This window comes from Arachis stenosperma, chromosome 2 (assembly GCF_014773155.1).
Source record: "Arachis stenosperma cultivar V10309 chromosome 2, arast.V10309.gnm1.PFL2, whole genome shotgun sequence".
NCBI classification, from domain to species: Eukaryota; Viridiplantae; Streptophyta; class Magnoliopsida; order Fabales; family Fabaceae; genus Arachis; species Arachis stenosperma.
The window spans coordinates 101,636,394-101,656,243 of record NC_080378.1 but is presented as its reverse complement, the minus strand read 5'-3'; the positions used below and the strand labels follow the sequence as shown (position 1 = coordinate 101,656,243).

The following is a 19,850-nucleotide window of genomic DNA, read 5'->3' as shown; positions in this document are numbered from 1 at the left end:
TTTTTTGCAGAACTTGAAAATTAAACAGCATTTCTCCTCAGTAGAGCACCCTAAATCCAATGGTTTAGCAGAAGCTGCGAATAAGGTACTTTTTCAAGCTCTAAAGAAGAAGCTCGACGATTCCAAAGGTCTGTGGGCCGAGCTTGTTCCAGAAATTTTATGGGGTTACAACACTTCAGTACACTCATCAACAAAAGAAACACCATTCCGTTTGTTATATGGGTCGGAGGCAATGATTCCAATCGAAATATCGCAAGGCTCTTTAAGAATGCAGGCAGAAGACCATGATGATGCTCGGAGAACCGAGCTAGATCTGATTGAAGAGATACGCAGCACGGCCGCGATACGTCAGAAGGCATTGCAGCAACGAATTAGTCGGCGACACAATAAAAACGTGAGGCCGAGGCTCTTTCAGACCGGCGACTTGGTATTAAGAAGAACTGAAGAAGCACGGAGACCACCTGCCCATGGCAAACTCGCCGCAACATGGGAAGGGCCATACAGAATCCACCAAGTACTTGGTAGAGGAGCATACATTTTGGAACGATTGGACGGAACAAAGCTACCTAATACTTGGAATGTTGATTCCTTAAAACAATACTATAGTTAACTGCAGAAAGTTAGTACTCTTTTTCCTACTTCGAGATTTTTCCCAAATTCGGGTTTTGCTCAAGAAGGTTTTAACGAGGCTAGCCTACCTAATTCAGGTTGTAAAGGTACTGCATCAAATCAATATTTATTTTTACTATATTTCCTTTTATTTCCATTACATGCTTTGGTTAAACAACTACCAAAGACAGTTAATCAAAAGACGCACTAATATCGCATGTGCATATTCAAAAGCCGATAAATTCTCAGCACATTCCAATCACCGGACCCCAAATGGGGATACATGCCAAATATTTTTGGGGCAAATGAATACAAATATATTGCCATCAACCAAACAAAACAGTCATAAAAAGGGATTATATATCCCCTTCTCAAAACAAACAGATTAAATGAGAGTATCCATACCTCTCGACTATCATAAAGTTGCAACAGTGATAATACCTTAAAACCAAACAACAGTCATCACAGTTCAATAAGAGGGTCCCATATACCCCATTCAAAACAAACAGTTTCTATCTAAATGTTTATCAGCTTTACAAAATTAAACATTCTTCAAATCGCATAGGTTATCACCCCCCTCCTCTGGAGCTTCCTCGTCATCAACTAAGTTGCCATCTTGAACTATTTTACTCGGGTCCATAGCAGTAAAGTCACCCTCAGGACAAAGGAATTTTGCCTGGATCATAGCATGTTCGAAGCCTCCAGCAAAGGCATCAAGGATCTCAGTCTCACGACCAGTTTCCATTTGTTTCAGTTTTGAGGTAACCTCAGTAATCTGACCACTCATACTGACAAGCTCATTTTCCCTTTTCTCCAGTAATTCTGTAGTTCTCCCACATTTTTCCTTTTCCATCTTCAATTCTTCTTTCAAAGTAGAAACCTCCTTCATTAACTTAACTAGGGCAGCCTCCTTTGATTCCAGCTGCCCCTTAAGGTCAGCACTTTCAACAGAACTTTGTAGCATTTTTCTATGTCTCTTCTCTTGATTTCGGCCTATACTAGCCAACCGAAAGCCAAGAACCTGCCGCATCAACACGAATAAAACTTATTTTAGTACTAGTCTTAGTTATAATGTTAGAAATAATAACAAAAACCAACCTGCATAAATTAATCTATGCCAAGATCCCCGACCTCTTCCACACGAGACATATCCGAAGCAGACTGAATAACTTCATCGGCTACGACGTTAAAAGGAAACTTCTTGTCTCAGACCGAGGACCCATCACCTTCCTCTTCAAAAGAGTGCAGTTTCTCTTGTTTCACAGTAAAACTCGACAACTCAGTAAGATGAATAACATCTTCCCCCTCGTTCAGGTTAACTAAGTCAGATTTCCTCTTCTTGAATACAATTCCTTTTTTTCTCGGTGGAGGTTGATTAACTTCGACCTCCCCTTCCACTTTCTCATGATTTGACGAAGATCCTTCAAAGTTTTTCACCTTCAATCGAGCCCTTAGGCTTGATGCTGAAACTCCAGGATATCTGCCATCTAAAAAAAAAAAAATTTAGATGACTATCAACATGAAATCCAAACAAAAAAATTTTAGCACCTCACCAAAATACTTTAAAACTGACGACCTGTCTTCCTCCCAAGGAAGCAAATCCGATACGGATAACAAACCTCTAGTATTAACCATTTTCATCAGAAAACTTATTATACATTCGTTCCGAGGTGTAATGAGCTCAGGACCCAGGATATGATTCGGCTGACAGCACCAGTAAAGGGGGAATTTCTCCCTGAGATGTTCATCCAAATAAAAAGGAAAATCCTCTTCTACAGATTTTACCTTGAGGAACATTTCTTTGAAATCTTTGAAAGAAGATTTGTAAAGCTTAAAAACAGCAAATCCAGGAGTACTATTCAAATTAATCCAAAACCCTTTCCAAACACCCTTGGCTTGAAACAGAGAAAAAAACAGTTCCAAATCAGAAACCATACCCAGGAAATCCATCAGTATTTGAAAACATTTAATAAAAGCCCACCCATTGGGATGAACCTGCGACGGTGCACAGTTCATCTGTTTCAAAACGTTGCACTCAAAAGCAGTGAAAGGAAGTTTAACAGACAACTCTTCAAGCACACAGCTATACATAAAAAAATTTTCAAAGTCTTTAGTTCTGTGAAAAAGCGATCCATGCGGTTGCATGGTATCAGTTCAACATGGAAACCAGGTCTCACTACCCTTGTTAGGTTCACCTCATGAACACTCTCTTTATCAATAAAAAGGGAAGCTCTTATTTTCACATCAGCGTCGACCCATTCATAGGACCCGTCATCTTCCACCTTTGGCACAACCCTCACTTTCTTGTCTCCCATTACTTCCCCTCAAAGACCACAAATTAGAAACAGAAAGGAATAAAAGAAATGCTGTGACTAACCTCTCTTACTCATAATTTAAAACGAAAACTCTTCAAAAACCAGCACCGTTCAGAGCAGCAACTCTTCCCTTTATGAAAATGTGACTTCAAAATAAATGTTGCTTGATAATGAAACCGTTTCAATTCCAACTTAAAATCAGAACCCTTCATTAATAACCCACTCCCAACGGTTCCAAACACACTTAGGAACTTGCACCCAGCATTAAAACACATTAATACATGTCAGCATACCTTTTCCCATTCCAAATAAATAAAAGTTTATATTTATACATCAATTACGTTGAGTCATGTTGAACTGGGGGCTCATCCTGCCGACCTATAACTCGGATAACTAAATTCAAAAGTTCAACCTGTCTCACTCAAATCCAGGCTACGCTTGGGGGCTCTGATATAACCGTTGTATATCGGTTTCGAGTTTTAGCTCGGCAGTAACCGATGTATTAATTCAGCCGACTTTATGGCAATAAACAACATATGATCGGTTACGATTAGAAATAATCAATTCAGCAGAAACGGTTCTTACTTTCCCTAGTTATATAAGGAAGCATCCAGAGTTAAAGGAGGTAAGTGATCTTTTCCAAAGAACTCCCTTCTAATAATAATCGTTGACTGACTTGAGCGTCGGAGTGCCTTTTGCAGGTGCTCCTCCCTGTTCCTCCTAAAGACCAAGAAGCATTGTCATTCGACGAGAAGGTCGGCTGAGCCAACAAGGGAAGACGAGCTACAGAGGTTCGGCCACAACCAGGCAAGAACACAAACGCAGCGTAGGAGTCGTTTAAAAGAAGTGCTCATTTACAATGGTGGTTTTTGAAGTGGTAATCCTTCATCACCACAACGACTCAATGCATGGCTCTAATTTCTCTTTGTTCTTCATTGCATGTAGAACTTTTCTGCGCATTCGTGTTTCCGATTTTGAGCTAGTTTTTATTTTTTATTTGAATGTATGTGTTCTAATTATTTTTGTTCACTTCATTTAAACCTCTTCATTGTTCTCACTATAGAAGTACCAAAGTCATTTTTGAACCCATCTGTTTTAGTTATCACAAGTCAAATTATTTTCATAAATAAAAATTGACTTTAATTAGCTAAAAAAAATCTGTTACATTTACGATGAATTTTAGATATTCCGATTTCTCAGTGACATTTTATAGGCCGAATTTAAAAAACCAACACAAAATTGGGGAAGTACACAATCCCCCAAGGCGAGCCTGTATAAGAGTCAACAAAGTCGGTGCAGTTCTTGGCAAGAACAGTAACAGAATCCAGCAATGGGCTTCCACATCGCTTTCTCCGACCTTAAAAAGTCAGCAACTACGGCACTATTTATTTTTTTGTTACAAAATGGCAAAACAACATTCACACAATCACACGCTTTAGGCCACATTGGACTTTTGTACCACAAACACAGGATCCATTGCATGGGGACCATGAAATCATTTATTTATTTACATAACACTTACTTGGACTAACTATTTTATGATCAACTTAGAGTCAATGCTTATTCATACCAATGCTTTTTAATAATTGTACCTCCGTACTATACCCCTATTATGGCTGAGAAAATTCTCTTCATAGGTACAGTTGGTTTATTAGGCCATCATGTCTAGAATTTAATTGATTTTTAATTAATATCAAAACAAAGATTCAATGGATGCAAGTCATGCAACTCTTCTCTTTTTGATGTACAAAAGTTTAGATAATAAATGTATTTGGATTCGAGACTTGACTATAGTGGATAGAACTCTTAAATATTACATCTGTAAGTGTAATGTGAATGAATTTTGTAATACCTAAAATTAAAAATTGTTTAATTAATTTAAAAAATATATAAAATTAATATTGGTCATTCTATTAAAGCTACAACATACTTTTAAATTTGTTTGATCAATTATAAGAATATTTATATGTTATTGATAAAAAATAACTCTCACATTATATGCAGACATCGAACACAAAGACTCAGTCTTGTGTGATATGAAATCGTTCTTTGATAATTTCACTAACAATTTTTACAACTCTTTATATTAGATGCAATTTCCTCACACTTAATAATTGTGTTTAGTAATAATTTATGTTAAAAAGTACATAAAAAATGAGATATTAGAATCAAAGATAAAACGAACTAATTTTAGCAATCTCTATCTCTCATTCTCTCCCTTTATATATTTTTCCTAATTTTAGGAAAATTAAAAATAAAATAAATTTTTGTCTCATAATAAACCTATTTTATATCAAAAATGTTATTGTTACCAATATATTTATGTATAAATATAAATATATATGTAATTTAATTTATTTTCAATATATATTTATATTTCAATATGTATTTTATATTAATGATTGACTTTGATGACTAATTTTAATATACACGGTTTATATCTCTTATCATTAAATTTCACGGTTAATTACAAGTTTACAACCAATGACATAATGACCTCAAAATTAATTAATCATATTATTTATACAACAAAAATAAATTATTGTATATAGAAATATGTATTTAGTATTTTATAAAAAATATTGTAAATAAATTTGATTATTTATCTATTATTATAAGTTTGATGATTAAAATTAATTATTTTAATGACTGGTTATTTAATTAAAAAATTATAAATTAATACATATAAATATACACAAAAATATATATAGATTAATTTAGTAGTTGATTTTTAGTCTACACCTACTATTTTTATACTTCTAATTAAGAAAAACGTTTTTCTTTTTGCAAGCTACCCTAAAAGATATATTAAGCATACAAGAATCTTACCCATGGGAAAAAGCATCACAATCTAGTGTGAACTCATTGACCCATTTTCTAACCCACCAAACCAATTCTATTTAATAATTGATAATCACACTTTTCACCCTCCACATTCAAAAGCATCATCATTTTTTCTCTTCATTCTCCACACCACAATTTCCACCTTCAAAAACATCACTTTCCATTGCAATAATTCACAAACTTTGTTGTTATGGCAAAACATGGAAAACCACAACCTGGGTGTTTCTCTGGATTCTTGCGTGTGATCCTATGTGCTGGAACTGGAACTAGTCCTCCAGTTCATCCATCTCAAGATGAATCAGAAAATGTGGATTCAATTTCAAACAAAAGAGATGCATTGATCCATGAAGATTTTGCTGCTACCCCGGGATTGGTGGCAAGGCTAATGGGGTTGGATTCTGTTCCCAACACCAACTGTTTGATGAAAGGACACTCCCCAGATTCAGTTCCAAGGAGTAGGTCAGTGAATTTTGTGGACTACTTGCTAAATTTCGAAGTAGGCCAAGAAAATTTCCATCGGCGGGCGAAGACTTCGGCCTCGTTTCGCGAGGTTCCGGCATCTGCATTGTCTCATAGTCAGCAAAAACAAGATCATGATCTTGTTGTGTTTCATAATTGGGATTACAATGTGGTTAAGGATCATGAAGCTCGACGCGAGTCCAGGAAATTTGAAGCAGGGTTGATGAAAGAATCAAAGCAGGGGAAGAAACAGAGCAAAGAAACAGGGGAAAGGAATCAAAGGAAGAACAAGAAGATTTCAAAGTTGAAGAATGAGCCTAGAAGGGTTCCTTCTAACTCTAATAGGAATGGTAGAAAGGTTAGAAAGCAAAGTGAAGATAAAGATTGTTCTAGTGTCTCTTCATGTTCTTCAAAGAGTTATGGTTATAGATATAGTAGTAGTGGTGGTAATGGTGATTGTGATTCAAGCACAGGTTCTTATTCTCCATTATTGCAAAGCAAGTATAAGAAAGAGTTTGTTGAATCAAATCTCAAAAACAAGATGAGAAAGAAGAAATCACCAAAGAAGATAGAGAGTGATTGTGTCTCAGAAAATCTCAGTCCAATTTCAGTTCTTGATGTCAATTGTTCTCCTTCCCTCTATGGATCAACTTCTCTAGGTTTGTTTATTCAATTCCCTCTTTTTTTAATTTTTTTCCCTTTCCATTTTATATTTATTACTTTTAAGTTCCTTCAAGAAATAGTTTGAAATTAGCGTTTTTTTAAGGATATGATTTAGCTATTTAAAAATTTTGATGTGCTCATTATTAATATAATATTTTATTTATTAATTAATTTATTTTACCTTCTAAACAAGTACTATTGATAAGATTGTTAAGAATAAGAGCCTTCTAACCAATTTAAGTGAACTAATTGTGTCTATGGTGTATATGATTACTTATCAGATATTCTTTGTCATTGGTATATTGAGATTGTAAATTATTTTACACAATTATTTAATTATAGAGTAATTGTGAAAAAATTATTTTTTTTCTATTAATGTGATGATACATCATTAAATGTAATACAATTATTGAATAATTGTGAAAATAATAACTGAATTTATTTTATGTTTACATTTTTTAAATATAAAAAATAAATTAATTTTATATTTCTTTGATTTTTTTCCTCCTCTCATCATATATTTATCCATCATAATATTAAAAAAAATAAATCATATTAAGTGTATATCAAAATAAGGTACTAGAATAGATTACACATTAAAATACAAAATACACATTAAAAATAAATTAAACTATATATATATATATATATATATACTTATGTATAAATGGTTTAATTATTCAGTTGGTTCCTATAGTTTTATCAAAATTTTAATTAGGTTTTTATACGTTTTTTTTTTAATTGAGTCCTTACACAACTTTAATTTTGTAATTAAGTCCTTCCTAGTCTAAATATTAAATTTAACTGAATATTTTTTCGCAAATTGAAAGTATTTATAATTAAAAACTTAATTAAATCTTTGACCGTATATATTTTGGTAAAAATATTATGTTAATTTTAATATTTTTAATATGAAAATGACGGAATTACAAAATTAAAAGCAGTATAAAAACTCAATTGAAAGGAAAAAAAGTATAAGAATCTAATTAAAAATTTGATAAAACTATAAAGACCAATAAAATAATTAAACCTATATAAATATATGGTGATTTATTTTAGCATACAAATAGTATTTTTGTAAAACAATATACACATAGAAAAAAATAAATAGTACAAATAACATTTTTTTTTTCTGTGTCGCAATCAACTTTAATTGAATATGCTCTATTATTATTATTATTATTGCAGATGCTACACAACCCTTGCCTTCAAACTCAAAGTGGAAATCTTCACCACTGAGATCATCAAGCGATGGAATTGAAGCCACAAGAAGCAATGAGAAAGATGGTGCTTATGCCAACATTGACATCAACGGAGAAGTAGAATATTACTCAGAATTATTTTTAAAACTTTGCAAAATGATAGAAAAGGATATAAGAGAGATAGATTGCACAACGAAGCATGTGCACGAGGATTTTGAGCAAATTTGTTTGGTGTTTGAACACAAAATTTTGGATCTTTTATTACACGAACTTGTCAATGATGTTGTGGAACTTTCATGTTGATTTTTGTGTGTGTGGGTATGTGTATAAGTTAAAACTTAAAAATTAGGTGAACTAGGTCCTTAGATTAGTATGTAGTAACTAGGTTCTTAGATTAGTATGTAGTCCTTTTAGTTTTATTATGATGATGTAGTAACAGTGTAAATGGTCATGTATTCTATTTTAATAATTTTAGCTCTAAAACATGTTTAGACTATCAATGCTGTATTGCACAAAAAAAAAAATTGTTCATTGTAATATTGTTTTGAATACCTTAAGAGTGCATAATTTATTTAGTATTAAAAGTTTATAGTAAGAAATCCAAAAAAAGTGATAGATAAATAATATTTTGGAAAAAAAAAACTATCAATACTTGCTTATTAGTTTCATTATCTTTCATTAACCCATCTTGATATGTATGAAATTCACAACTATAATAAACAATGAAAAAGTAAAACAATATGTGAAAGTGGTTCAAGAACAAAAAAGGTAGCAGAACAGAATGCTAATAACTAGTAATCTTGGGACACAAGCAAACGAAAGGGAAGAGTTCTGTATTACTAGTTTGTGTGTCATTTAGAATGAGTGGGAGATTTATGAATTACATGTGTATATATCACTCTACACAATGCCTACTTACCTATATACATTAGGTGACCTCGATTACATCTCTACTCTCTACACCCACTCGAACTAAGGGTGGCTATGGAAGACACACCCTAAGTTTGGTAAAGAAAATTGATAAAGGAGAGTGTTTTTGGAAGGTTTAGTTTAAATGTCATCCACTCGTGAATGAATGAAAAATTATATAAATCATATGTAATTAGTTTTTGGAGACCAAATCATGTACAAAATGTAAATTAACTTTAAAGTGTTTGATACAACTATAGAAACGGGAACAATAGCTAACAAAATAACTCCTAAATTAGTCTTTGGGAGATATGGTGAGAAATAATCTATATATATATATATATATAAAAGTGCATTATAATTAATATGAATAAATCTTTAAAGTGGTCTCTCAAATTCGGGACCTACATTAATGCTGTTCTTTAGTTTTTAATTTCACTAAAGGTACCTTTTAGTTTGAAGTCTGAGCAACATACAAATTTTTTTATCTAATTTTGGCGTGAGTCAGCAAGCGGAACACTGACCTAGTATTGCCACTGCCACGTAGAACGTTTAAAACGACATCGTTTTGCTTGTAGGCGCGAAATAAAAAAGAACGGCGTCGTATTATTGTGTAGGAGGTATTGAAAGGTTTCTTGGGTAAGGGTGATTATTCACAATTCTTTCTTCTTCTTTTTTTAAATCGTTTCGTCTCCTCCTCCAGAAAATGTCGTTACAGTAGGGCACCTTCACATTAACAATTTTCTGAATTCGTTAGCACGAGAAGGAAGGACATCAACTATAGAAAGTTGCTGAAGCAGAGGGTACGATCACGTTGAATATGAAGAAGTTAGCAATATTGTTACCGATTGAAAAAAATTAATACTCATTGATCGTTCTTTATTTGTGTTATTTTTTGAGGTGATTTCATTTGTATTTATGTTTTTTTTGAGATTATTATGATGTTAGATTTTTTGTGGTTACTATATTAGGGAGGGATTTTGTTTGCTCTGTTTTCTTATGTATGAAACATAAATTTTTTTTCATGAATTTTACTCATGTGAAGTTGTGATCCACTATTAGTGCTGCATGTATTTAATTTGTTCATTTATATATGTTGCAAATGGATGAAATTTTGGATATTATGTTTCATCATGGAGAAACTTTGGAAAAGGATGTTGACAGAAGGTGGGGTACTATCCTGATAATAGAAGCTATTTAGGTGATCTTGAGGAGGATATGTTGGATGTATTTTATCTGAAAAACTACTTTAAGGAGTTAGGTTATGATAGAATGAAGGAAGTTTAGTGGCTTGTACCTGGAAAGAGCATGGAGGTGGATTTGAGGAAGTTAAACACTGATGCAGAGTTAAGAGAGATGTGTCGGATGGGTTCACAAAACAAGGGTCTTATTGATGTTTTTATTGAACATGAGGTTTCGTCACCTGAACTGCTGCAAGGGAAGGAGATTATGATCTATGTTGATGATCAAGTAAGGGAACTTAGAGAACGAGCAAAGAAAAATGCAACATTCGTTCCACACCATTGTGCTGATCCCAATGCTGAAAAGACTCCCACTATTAATCGTAGTCGACCAAGTGACCAAGTACCTAAAACCTCAGTTACAATGCCTAAGGAACAACAACTAAAAAAGAACACTAAGACAGTCTCCAAACCAACTCAAATCAAAGTGAGCAGGAGGTATTGCTTGAGGTCTATTGCTATGGTAGGTTGCACAAAGGATCAGAAAAAGCTGCATGATAGCAAGATACCTGTAATATTATTGTTCTCTGATGAAGACTCTTTTAATTCTGATGAGAGTGCAGAAGATAATCCTATAAACTAGTTAGGAAAGATAGCTCATCTGATTTATGTATTGGGGGGGGGGGGGACGTTATTCCTTCATGTAAGCAAAAAATGTAGAAAGAAAAATACAAAGAAGAGTGCTGAAAAGGGTAATGGTAAGGGTTTGGGGAAGGAGAAGGAGAAGATATGTGTTGATGATGACGCTTTTGTAGAGGATGTTTCTGATTTTGAAATAGATCTTGGTTTTATAGGAGGTGGCAGGCTTGAAAATTATGATGCCTATGATCCTGAGACTGATTCTGATGGTGGCAACTCCTGGCATTCGTTGGAAATAAAAACTCCACCGATTCTGAAAATGAGCTAGAGGAAGAGGATGAATCTGATGAAGTGTTTCCCGTTTTTAGGAAGAATGCTAGGTTTGGTGAGTTACATTTAGATGTTGGAATGAAGTTTAATACCAAGTGAAATTTCAAAGAGGCTGTTAGGGAGTATACCATCCAGGAGGAAAGGCATATTCGATTCAAGAAGAATGATAGGAAGAGGTTAAGGACAATATGTAAAGTGAAGGAATGCAGCTGGGTTATTTTTGCTTCGAATAACCATGAGGATACTTGCTAGCAAGTGAAGATGTTCATAGATGATCATACCTATCCAAGAGAGGATAAGAACAGCGTAGCCAACAGAAAGTGGTGTGCTAGTAAATTGATGAGAACAACGCAGGATGCTAACCATCATATATACGTTATTGCATTGGCAGTTGTTGAAATTGAGAACACAACAAGTTGGAAGTGGTCCCTGGAACTGTTGCACCAAGATTTGGGAGATTCATAGCAAGGTATTCTAAGTTGGTAAATATTTAGCTTATTATTGTCATGATGTTTGCACTGTGTCATATTAGTTGCTATTACTGTGTTAAAGGGCTTGTTTATGTGCAAAATAACAAAAGTGAGTGACTTTTATGGTCCTATAGTATAAATGTGAGAGACTGTTATGGTGAGTGAATAACAATGTCAGAGACAATTATGGGTCATGACACTGAATTATTAGGGACACTTATTTAGAATGATCATGGGTATGAATAGCTAATTATATGTGTTACCTCTGGGTTGTAGGGCCTGCTTCATGCTGTGCAGAAGGTGATGCCTAATGTGCATCACCGATTTTGTGTATGCATCAATGGAGAAAGGTTAGGGGCTTATTATGGGACTGTGCACATGCTACTATTTATGAAGAATTTAAGAAACATATGAAAAAGATGAAGCGGCTTAATAAGAATGTATGGGCGTACCTAGAAAAATGGCCAAGACATTCTTGGACAAGGTCACAGTTCAGTCACAAGGTGAAGTTAGATTCTATTTGTAACAACACGTGTGAAATATTCAATTTGAAGATAAAGGAAGTTAGGGTAAAGCCGATAATCACCTTACTTGAAGAAGTAAAAATGTTTGTAATGAGGACAATGACCAAGAATAAAGTAAAACTGGATAATCATGTGGGGATGCTTCTCCCAGTAATCAAGAGTAGACTTGAGAAGGTGAGAAAAGAATTTAAACACTGGCACCCAATTTGGGTTGGAGACACCGGCTATGAGAAGTTCAAGGTACATGAGCATCTTACAAATCATGCAGTTGACTTGAGAAATAAACTATATACTTACTAATTTTAAATGCTAACTGGTGATACTTTTAACTTTCTACACACGTTTATTATATGTTTATTCAATTCTTAGTTATTTAAATATGTTTATTCCAGTAGTTAGTTACTTTTTGATTATTTACTGTGACTTAGTTACTTAGTTACTTAGTTAATTAATTATTGAATTATATATGTTTGATATCATGAATTAGTTACTAATTTACTTAGTTAATCAATCACTTAGTTACTTAGTTAAGTAATTATTGGATTAATTAGTTAATTATTCTACTTAATTACCTAAACTACTTAGGGTTTAGTTACTTAAACTACTTAGGGTATATAAATTATCTGTATGCAGTATTATGCCACTTTATATTTGCCGCCACTTATTATTGTTTATATGTTTGGTTGGTTAATTAGTTACTTAATTACTTAGTTACTTAATTAATTACTTAGTTATTATTTCTATGTTTGCAGGAATTATGTATGTACATGCTTGTGTTGTTATTGCTAGAGTGAGTGAACATCTAAAAAATTTTTGTCACAAGCTATTAACTATGGAATCCTACAAAGTTACTTACAGCAACTACACCAACCTCCTACCTGGCCAACAATTATGGGAACGATCTGAATATAATAGACCTTTAACACCATTGGTTAAGAAAAAACCAAAAAAACTCCAAACCAAAATGAGAATGAATGTGTATGAAGGAGGACACTAACAATAAATCAAAGCCAACTACTACTTTGAAGAGGCAACTACGACCATTTGCTTACAAGTATTGTCTGTAGAAAGGTCATATCAAAAGAAGATGTGAGAAAAAGAGAGCTAACAATACTGTAGAAGCTACTGTTGCCGCTAAAGCTGCTGAGGCTGCTGTAAAAGACCCTAAGAATACTGCTCAAAATTTCACTGAAACTGCTTCTGTTACAGCAACTGGTGCTGCAAGCCTGCAACAACATCTGCAACTGTTGCAACTGCTGATCCTATCTCTTTTGTGGAAGTGGATGTCTAACAGGCTAAGATTAATCTATCTCAGCCATTATATTGTGAAGTAGAAGACTCCCAAAAAGTATTGTTTCATAAGTGTTCATATTATGTATTTTTAAAATTTGGAATATTCTAATTTCTATGTTGACGGGGGAAAATTTTCGGTTTGAAATTTTCATGAAATAATCACGTTACAAGTATAGATCCAAACCAACAGACAATTCTCAATCAAAGTTTAATTTATTTGTCACAATGCAAATCAACAAAAATCGAGAGTATTTAAATCACGGGTTGTCTCTCAACAAAAATTGCAAAGAAGCGTGCATATTATTAATTATGAGAATTTTTGGAATTTTTTAGTATGATGAACAAGAAAGTAAAACTACAACTAAGGAAATATAAATTCTAAAACATACTCCTGGAAAGTATTAAGACTCAAGGTTCTCTATCCTAGATCATTGACCACAATATGGCAATTACAAAGAGTTAATTCTACTAAACTTTTCTCTAATATCAGAGAGAGAAATCAAATGGATATAGTTGATCCAAAAACTAACTAACAATCTTAAATTACCAATTACATTGAATGATATCAAGGCACCTAAGTCCTTAATACCAAACTAAGAGTGCTAAAAATCTACCATAAAACTAAGAGAGACATTTCATAAAACATCTAGAAGGCATAAAATGAAAGTATATTAAAATAGCAAGAAATATAAAATCTAAAGCTAACAAATGCTAGATAACAATAATAACAACTCAATTAAACATCAATTAACATAAGAAAATCAAATTGCATTAAATAAAAATTAAAATCAACAAGGGTTCATAAGATCAAAAACAATAAAATAAAGGAAACAACAAGTAAAACTAAGATAGCAAGAATGTAGTAACAAGAAATTACAAGGATGGAATAATATTAAGTATTATATAAATGTATTTAAATGAAAGAATTAGTAAATGAGAAGGCTGAAAAGGAATAAAATTAAATCGTGAACGAAAAACACTCTCGTATCGAAGCATAAGAAAAATTTGATGCATTCGGCTAATGGATGAAATGACTAAAGCATATAAGGAAGAAATAGAATAAAACAGAATAGACATAAATATAAAATTGAATAGATATACAACAGAATAGGTCAAGACAAGATCAAGACATAAATCTAAGAGGTAATTAAGTTAAATCTATCCTAATTTTAGAGAAAAGAGAGAGTTTCTCTCTCTAGAAAATGACCTAAAACATGATTCTAAACTAAACCTAAGTGCTCTCCCCTTGTTCCTTCTTGAAATTGGCTTCAAATATTTCAGAAATGAGCTGGATTGGATTTTGGAAGGCCAGAAATTGTGACCCACGTGTTGCATTAAATGAACTCACGTGATTACATTCGTGCGTACGCATGCTTGACCATATGTACATATGGTTGTACAAAATTGCAAACGTGCGTACACATGAATACTTGTGCGTACGCATGGCCATAAAATACATCAAACTCCATTTCTTCATAAATTTTTCACGTTTGTATACTTTCTCTTCACTCCTTCAATCCATACTTGTCTTGTAAACCTGAAATCACTTCATCAAACCATCAAGGCATTGAATGGAATTAAAGTGAATTAAATCTATCAATTTAAAGGCCTAAAAAATATATTTTCACTCTTAAACACAATTTAAGAAGAATCCACAAAACTATACTATTTCAATGAATAAATGCAAGAGAAATCAATAAAATCTACCCAATTAAAGCAAATAAATATCATGAAATGTGGATTCATCATATGTCTGTTTATTTTGTCATTTGTATGCGCTGCAGATTCGTCCACTTAAGAAGAAGGCACCAAGCAGACCTATAAAGCTAGCACCTAGAAGAATGCCACCTCCTCCAACAGGGTTTATAACCTTGAATCTAGTGCAGAGAGCTAGTGAAGCCACTGTAGCACGGTTGGCGGACTTCTTCAAGTTTGTGCCCAGCCTCGGATTCAAAGCCCCAAGAAAGAAATGATTAAGGTCCATAGGTTTAGAATGTCAACTTCAAAGTTTGTGATATTTTGTAAAACAATTATGACAATGTTCTTGTTTTTTGTTTGTTGGAAATTTATAGCCTTCTCTGCAACTATATTATGGTATTTAGGTTACCGAAAAATAGTTAAAACAATCCTAAGGTTGTTTTTTTAAATGTTATTGTCATAATTGCAATATTGTAAAACTTTAGATGAACTAATGTTATTTTGGATTAATTATGAATTATATTTTATGATAGCTATTATTATTGTTGCTTATCCATTTGATAATTGTGTGTTTACGAAAAAAAACCAGAGAAACAAGCTACCAAAAAGCACAATCATTTTCTGCATCAAAATCCACCTTATATCTATTACAATGTTTATAAAATGGATTACATTAACATCATGGTTATGCATTGCAGGACTGATTCTGTTCAAACCTTTAACATCAACATTAATACAAACACAAATACTGTGAAAAATCATAAACCAAGCACTTAGATCATCACTTTTACGTTTTTTACGTCTGCTTCCAGTTTACCCACCCTCCATGCAATAATGTTCATCTTCATCCCACCCTTCTTATTTTCTTCATCAACTTTCACTGGCACCTTATCTTGTACAGAAAGTTGGTGACTCACATTATAATTTGGACACCCGAAGAACGATTTATTAGGATGTGTATTTGTCTCAGACCACCTAAGGACCAATCAACACCCACATCCACACTACTCTGAAACTGGTCCACGTCTGCTTCGCACATTGTTCTTTGTCCAATTTTTCGTCGCAGAAGAGTGATTTGATCTTCTTGAAATGTGACTTCCACTCATGGGCCCAATAGCAATAGCAAGCTAGAACAAGTTGCCGAACAGAATCTGAAAAGAAGAAAGAAGAACTATGTTTAGGATTTATGATTGGAGTCAAGGACTAAATTGAAAAATTTTAAAAGGTATTTCACATCATCCACGTCAGCTAGCCGTTTCTGACGTCCTACATGGCAGTGACAATGTCAAGTCAGCGCTCCGCTTGTTAACTCACGTTGGAATTGCGTAGAACTAAGGGATCTATATGTAACTCAAACATCAAACTGGAGGATACATTTAGTGTAATTAAAAACTGAGGAGTAACATTAGTGTATGGGCCGAATCCAGAAAAATTACTTTGGAAATTTACTCTAATCAACATTGATCGATCGAAAAATCAGCTCTCTCATTTACCTTTTTTTTTCTTGATTATGTAAAGTTAAAAATAAATTAAGACCTATAAATAGATACAAGTAAAATTCCTTTAAGCTCAAGAATTTTCTAAAATAAATAGCCGATTAAATTATAAAAAAGTTGCAGCTTGTTCAATTTATTTGAAGAATCACTAAACGATGAATGCGGCTGACTTAAGAGAACAAGAGAAGCTTTAATTATCATCTTAAAATCTTCTTATTGAATTGCTTATAGCTTGTGAGTAATTTATTATTTTTGTTACTATTATCAATTATATTAAAATAACAGTGTCCGTGACAAATTTATAATGGTAATGTTCTGTCAAAAACGCGTTTATTTATTTCGTTTGAACTGTGATTGCAGAAGAGAGAGTACCATTTCAATTTCATCGATAATAAGTTACAAATAAAATAGCTGGAAAATCCTCCTCATAAAGGAATTAGTTCGTCGTTGGAGTGACATATAATTCTTCCTCAATTAAGAATTTCGATTTTGAATTTTATTTGGATAGAAAAACTGAATGTCGGGTAAAAAGTTATATCCTTTATTAAGATTTCTACTAATAATTATTTATGTGCTTTTATCTAATGATTTAAAATATTAAAATAAATAATTTTTTATAATATAATATTAAAATTTTTATTATTAAAAATCACAAATTTAATTTTTTTGTTTATTCCAAAAAGAATTTTAGTATAAAATAAATATAAAAAATATTTATAGTCTTACAGAACAAAACTAAGAAAATAGAAATTTTGGATTATCAAATCCTTACGCGCCATGATTCATTGAAATTGCAACTCATCATGAAGCTCAGTGCCATGGTATACATAGTAATAATTTTAAATTTCAATGGTGCCATTTTTCTGTCTTTATTACTCTCTGTCTCTGGTTTGTGTCGGTGCACAAATTGCACTTTGCCCATATAGTATGTGATATATTTTTTGGTGACTATATAGTATATGATATATGCTCAAATATAATCCTTTTCATCCAATTTTGTTTCGCTAGGAAAAAATAATGGAATCCTAAGCGAAATAGAACCACATAGAATATCGTCATGTCAAAAATCACTTATTTCAAAAATTTAAATTTATAAAAAAAAATTATATAAATAACTATATTTTTAATATCTTTTTAAATAATATTTTTTTAGATTTATTTATCTTTTTATATAAATTATATCATAATACTACTCATTTTAAAAATTTAAGTTGATAAATAAAAATAACATGAATAATTATATTTCTAAAAAAATAATATTATAATCTAAATATAACTGTTGTATTATTATATTGTTCGTTTCAAAAATTTAATTTATTTATATAAAACATTTTTTCGGACCTAAAGGTGATTTATAGTTTTTTTTTAAAGTTTATTTCATGGTGAATTTCTTTCTTTCCAAAATAACAATAATTAAAAAATTTAAATTAATAAAAAATATATAAATAATTATATCTCATTAGAAAAGAATAGTAATTCAGCTCTTGTTCATATCTTTCTCAATAAAAGGTGGAAAATTTTTTCTTGCATTTAGGAGTTAACATTAATGTCCAGCCTAAATTTTTTTTTTCCTTGCCCCTTTTCGATCCCAATTGATGAATCATTTGAATTGAACCAAGGAAAGAGACTGTTAGAGAAAAGACTGCTGGAAATAAAATAGACAACATAAGCAATATGTTAAGTATTGGGAGATCTTTGCTTGCCAAAGCCATTGAAGCCATCCTCATTTCATCAATTAATAATATAATTTATTATTTTTACAAAAAAAAAACCTCAAGTTTCAATTTTTTTTTTTTATGAAACAAAGAGTTATACACAATAAAGTAGAACAACAAGAGAAAGTAAAATATTAGACAAATAAATAAAAATTCAACTCATAATCATTTTTGGTATTGTCATCACAACCATATGAATCAATAATTACTTCACTTTTTGTACCTCCTAATTGACCTGTTAATTATTTTCACTACACCTATTTTTTAATTTCTAAAGATTCTATCATTTCTTTTCAACTAAGTATTTCAAATGATAGCAAAAGAATCAATCAACCACCTGTTACATTCTTCTTTTTTTACAGGCGCACATGTTCAACTCTCAAAGTATTGCTTAATTGTTCCTGGAACAATTCATAGTTTATCATAGATAAGAAACCAAGCATATCACACATTTCAAGTAAACCCCCAATCAAGGAACAAGTGGTGAACATTCTCAATATTTTTTTACATAATACACAAATCTTATCGTTTTGATCAATAAATCCTAATCTACACAATTTTTCTTAGTATTAACTCTATCGACTAACACAAATCAGGTGAATAACTCAACTCTTGGTGGCACCAAACTTATCTAAATAGAACTAGTGAAATTATAGCTTGTAATATCCTCCGGAAGTATTTCAGCCTGCAAAATCTGCACAAAAGAGTTAGTTGAATAAACACCTGATTTATCAAAATTTCACACTAATCAGTCTCCTCTCTCAGCTGTTAATTTGACTAACTGTAGAATTCTATAAAGTTGGTTAACTAATTCCAACTTCCATTAAAATAGTTCCCTTCTTCATTGAAAATTCTATATCCACTCTAACCTATCTTAGAATCCACAATTCCTATAATAGATCCTCTTTAATTTGAGACCGAAAAGAATTTTGAAAAAGTGACCTTCAACACACCACATAGTAGCCAATCGTCCTCCCAAAGTCGAATATTTCTTCCATTCCCTACCTCCAAAGATAGCCTTTTGATTATCTTATCTCTCACCTCCTGCTCCTTTATTTGACATATATCCTTCAAATGACTCCCTTAGGTATAGGCTAACAAAAGAGTAATTCATTAGGATTATTCAAGCTATTGTAAGAGTACACAATTTTCTTTCATAATGGACAATCTTCTTTTAAAAATCATCACCACTACCAAAAGAGTTATATTACAAATCACTACATTACTCACTCCCAAACCTCCTAGCCTTTTTGGAGCTTGTACTATTTCCCATCTCACTAAAGGTAACCCATGCTTATCATCCTCTTACTCCACAGGAATCTCCTCTGCAAAGAAATCAACTTCTCTGCCATTGCTTTGGGTATTTTATATAAGATGAGGTAGTAAATTGGCAGATTACTAAGCACAGATTTAATAAGAACCAACTTACCAGTTTTATTAAGTGTTTTTGCTTTTTCACAAGTTGAGTTTCTCTTTCATTTTGTCTATTACCGATTTTCATGT

At 32.3% G+C, this 19,850-nt stretch overlaps 1 protein-coding gene across 1 annotated transcript; it reads left to right on the top strand.

The window, feature by feature from the left end:
- Positions 1-5,869: 5,869 nt before the first annotated feature.
- Positions 5,870-8,637, top strand: LOC130960410 (uncharacterized). Its single transcript, XM_057885799.1, has 2 exons — positions 5,870-6,886; positions 8,079-8,637. Exons 1-2 carry the CDS (start codon positions 5,959-5,961, stop codon positions 8,393-8,395), a joined length of 1,245 nt encoding a protein of 414 aa, XP_057741782.1. The 5' UTR covers positions 5,870-5,958; the 3' UTR covers positions 8,396-8,637.
- The last annotated feature ends 11,213 nt before the right edge of the window (positions 8,638-19,850 follow it).

What these genes read in the sequence shown, in the direction of transcription:
- LOC130960410 (XM_057885799.1), top strand. Translation starts at nt 5,959, where the DNA reads ATGGCAAAACATGGAAAACCACAACCTGGGTGTTTCTCTGGATTCTTG. An exon ending in CTATGGATCAACTTCTCTAG is followed by an intron (nt 6,887 to 8,078) that starts GTTTGTTTATTC and finishes TTATTATTGCAG; the next exon opens with ATGCTACACAACCCTTGCCT.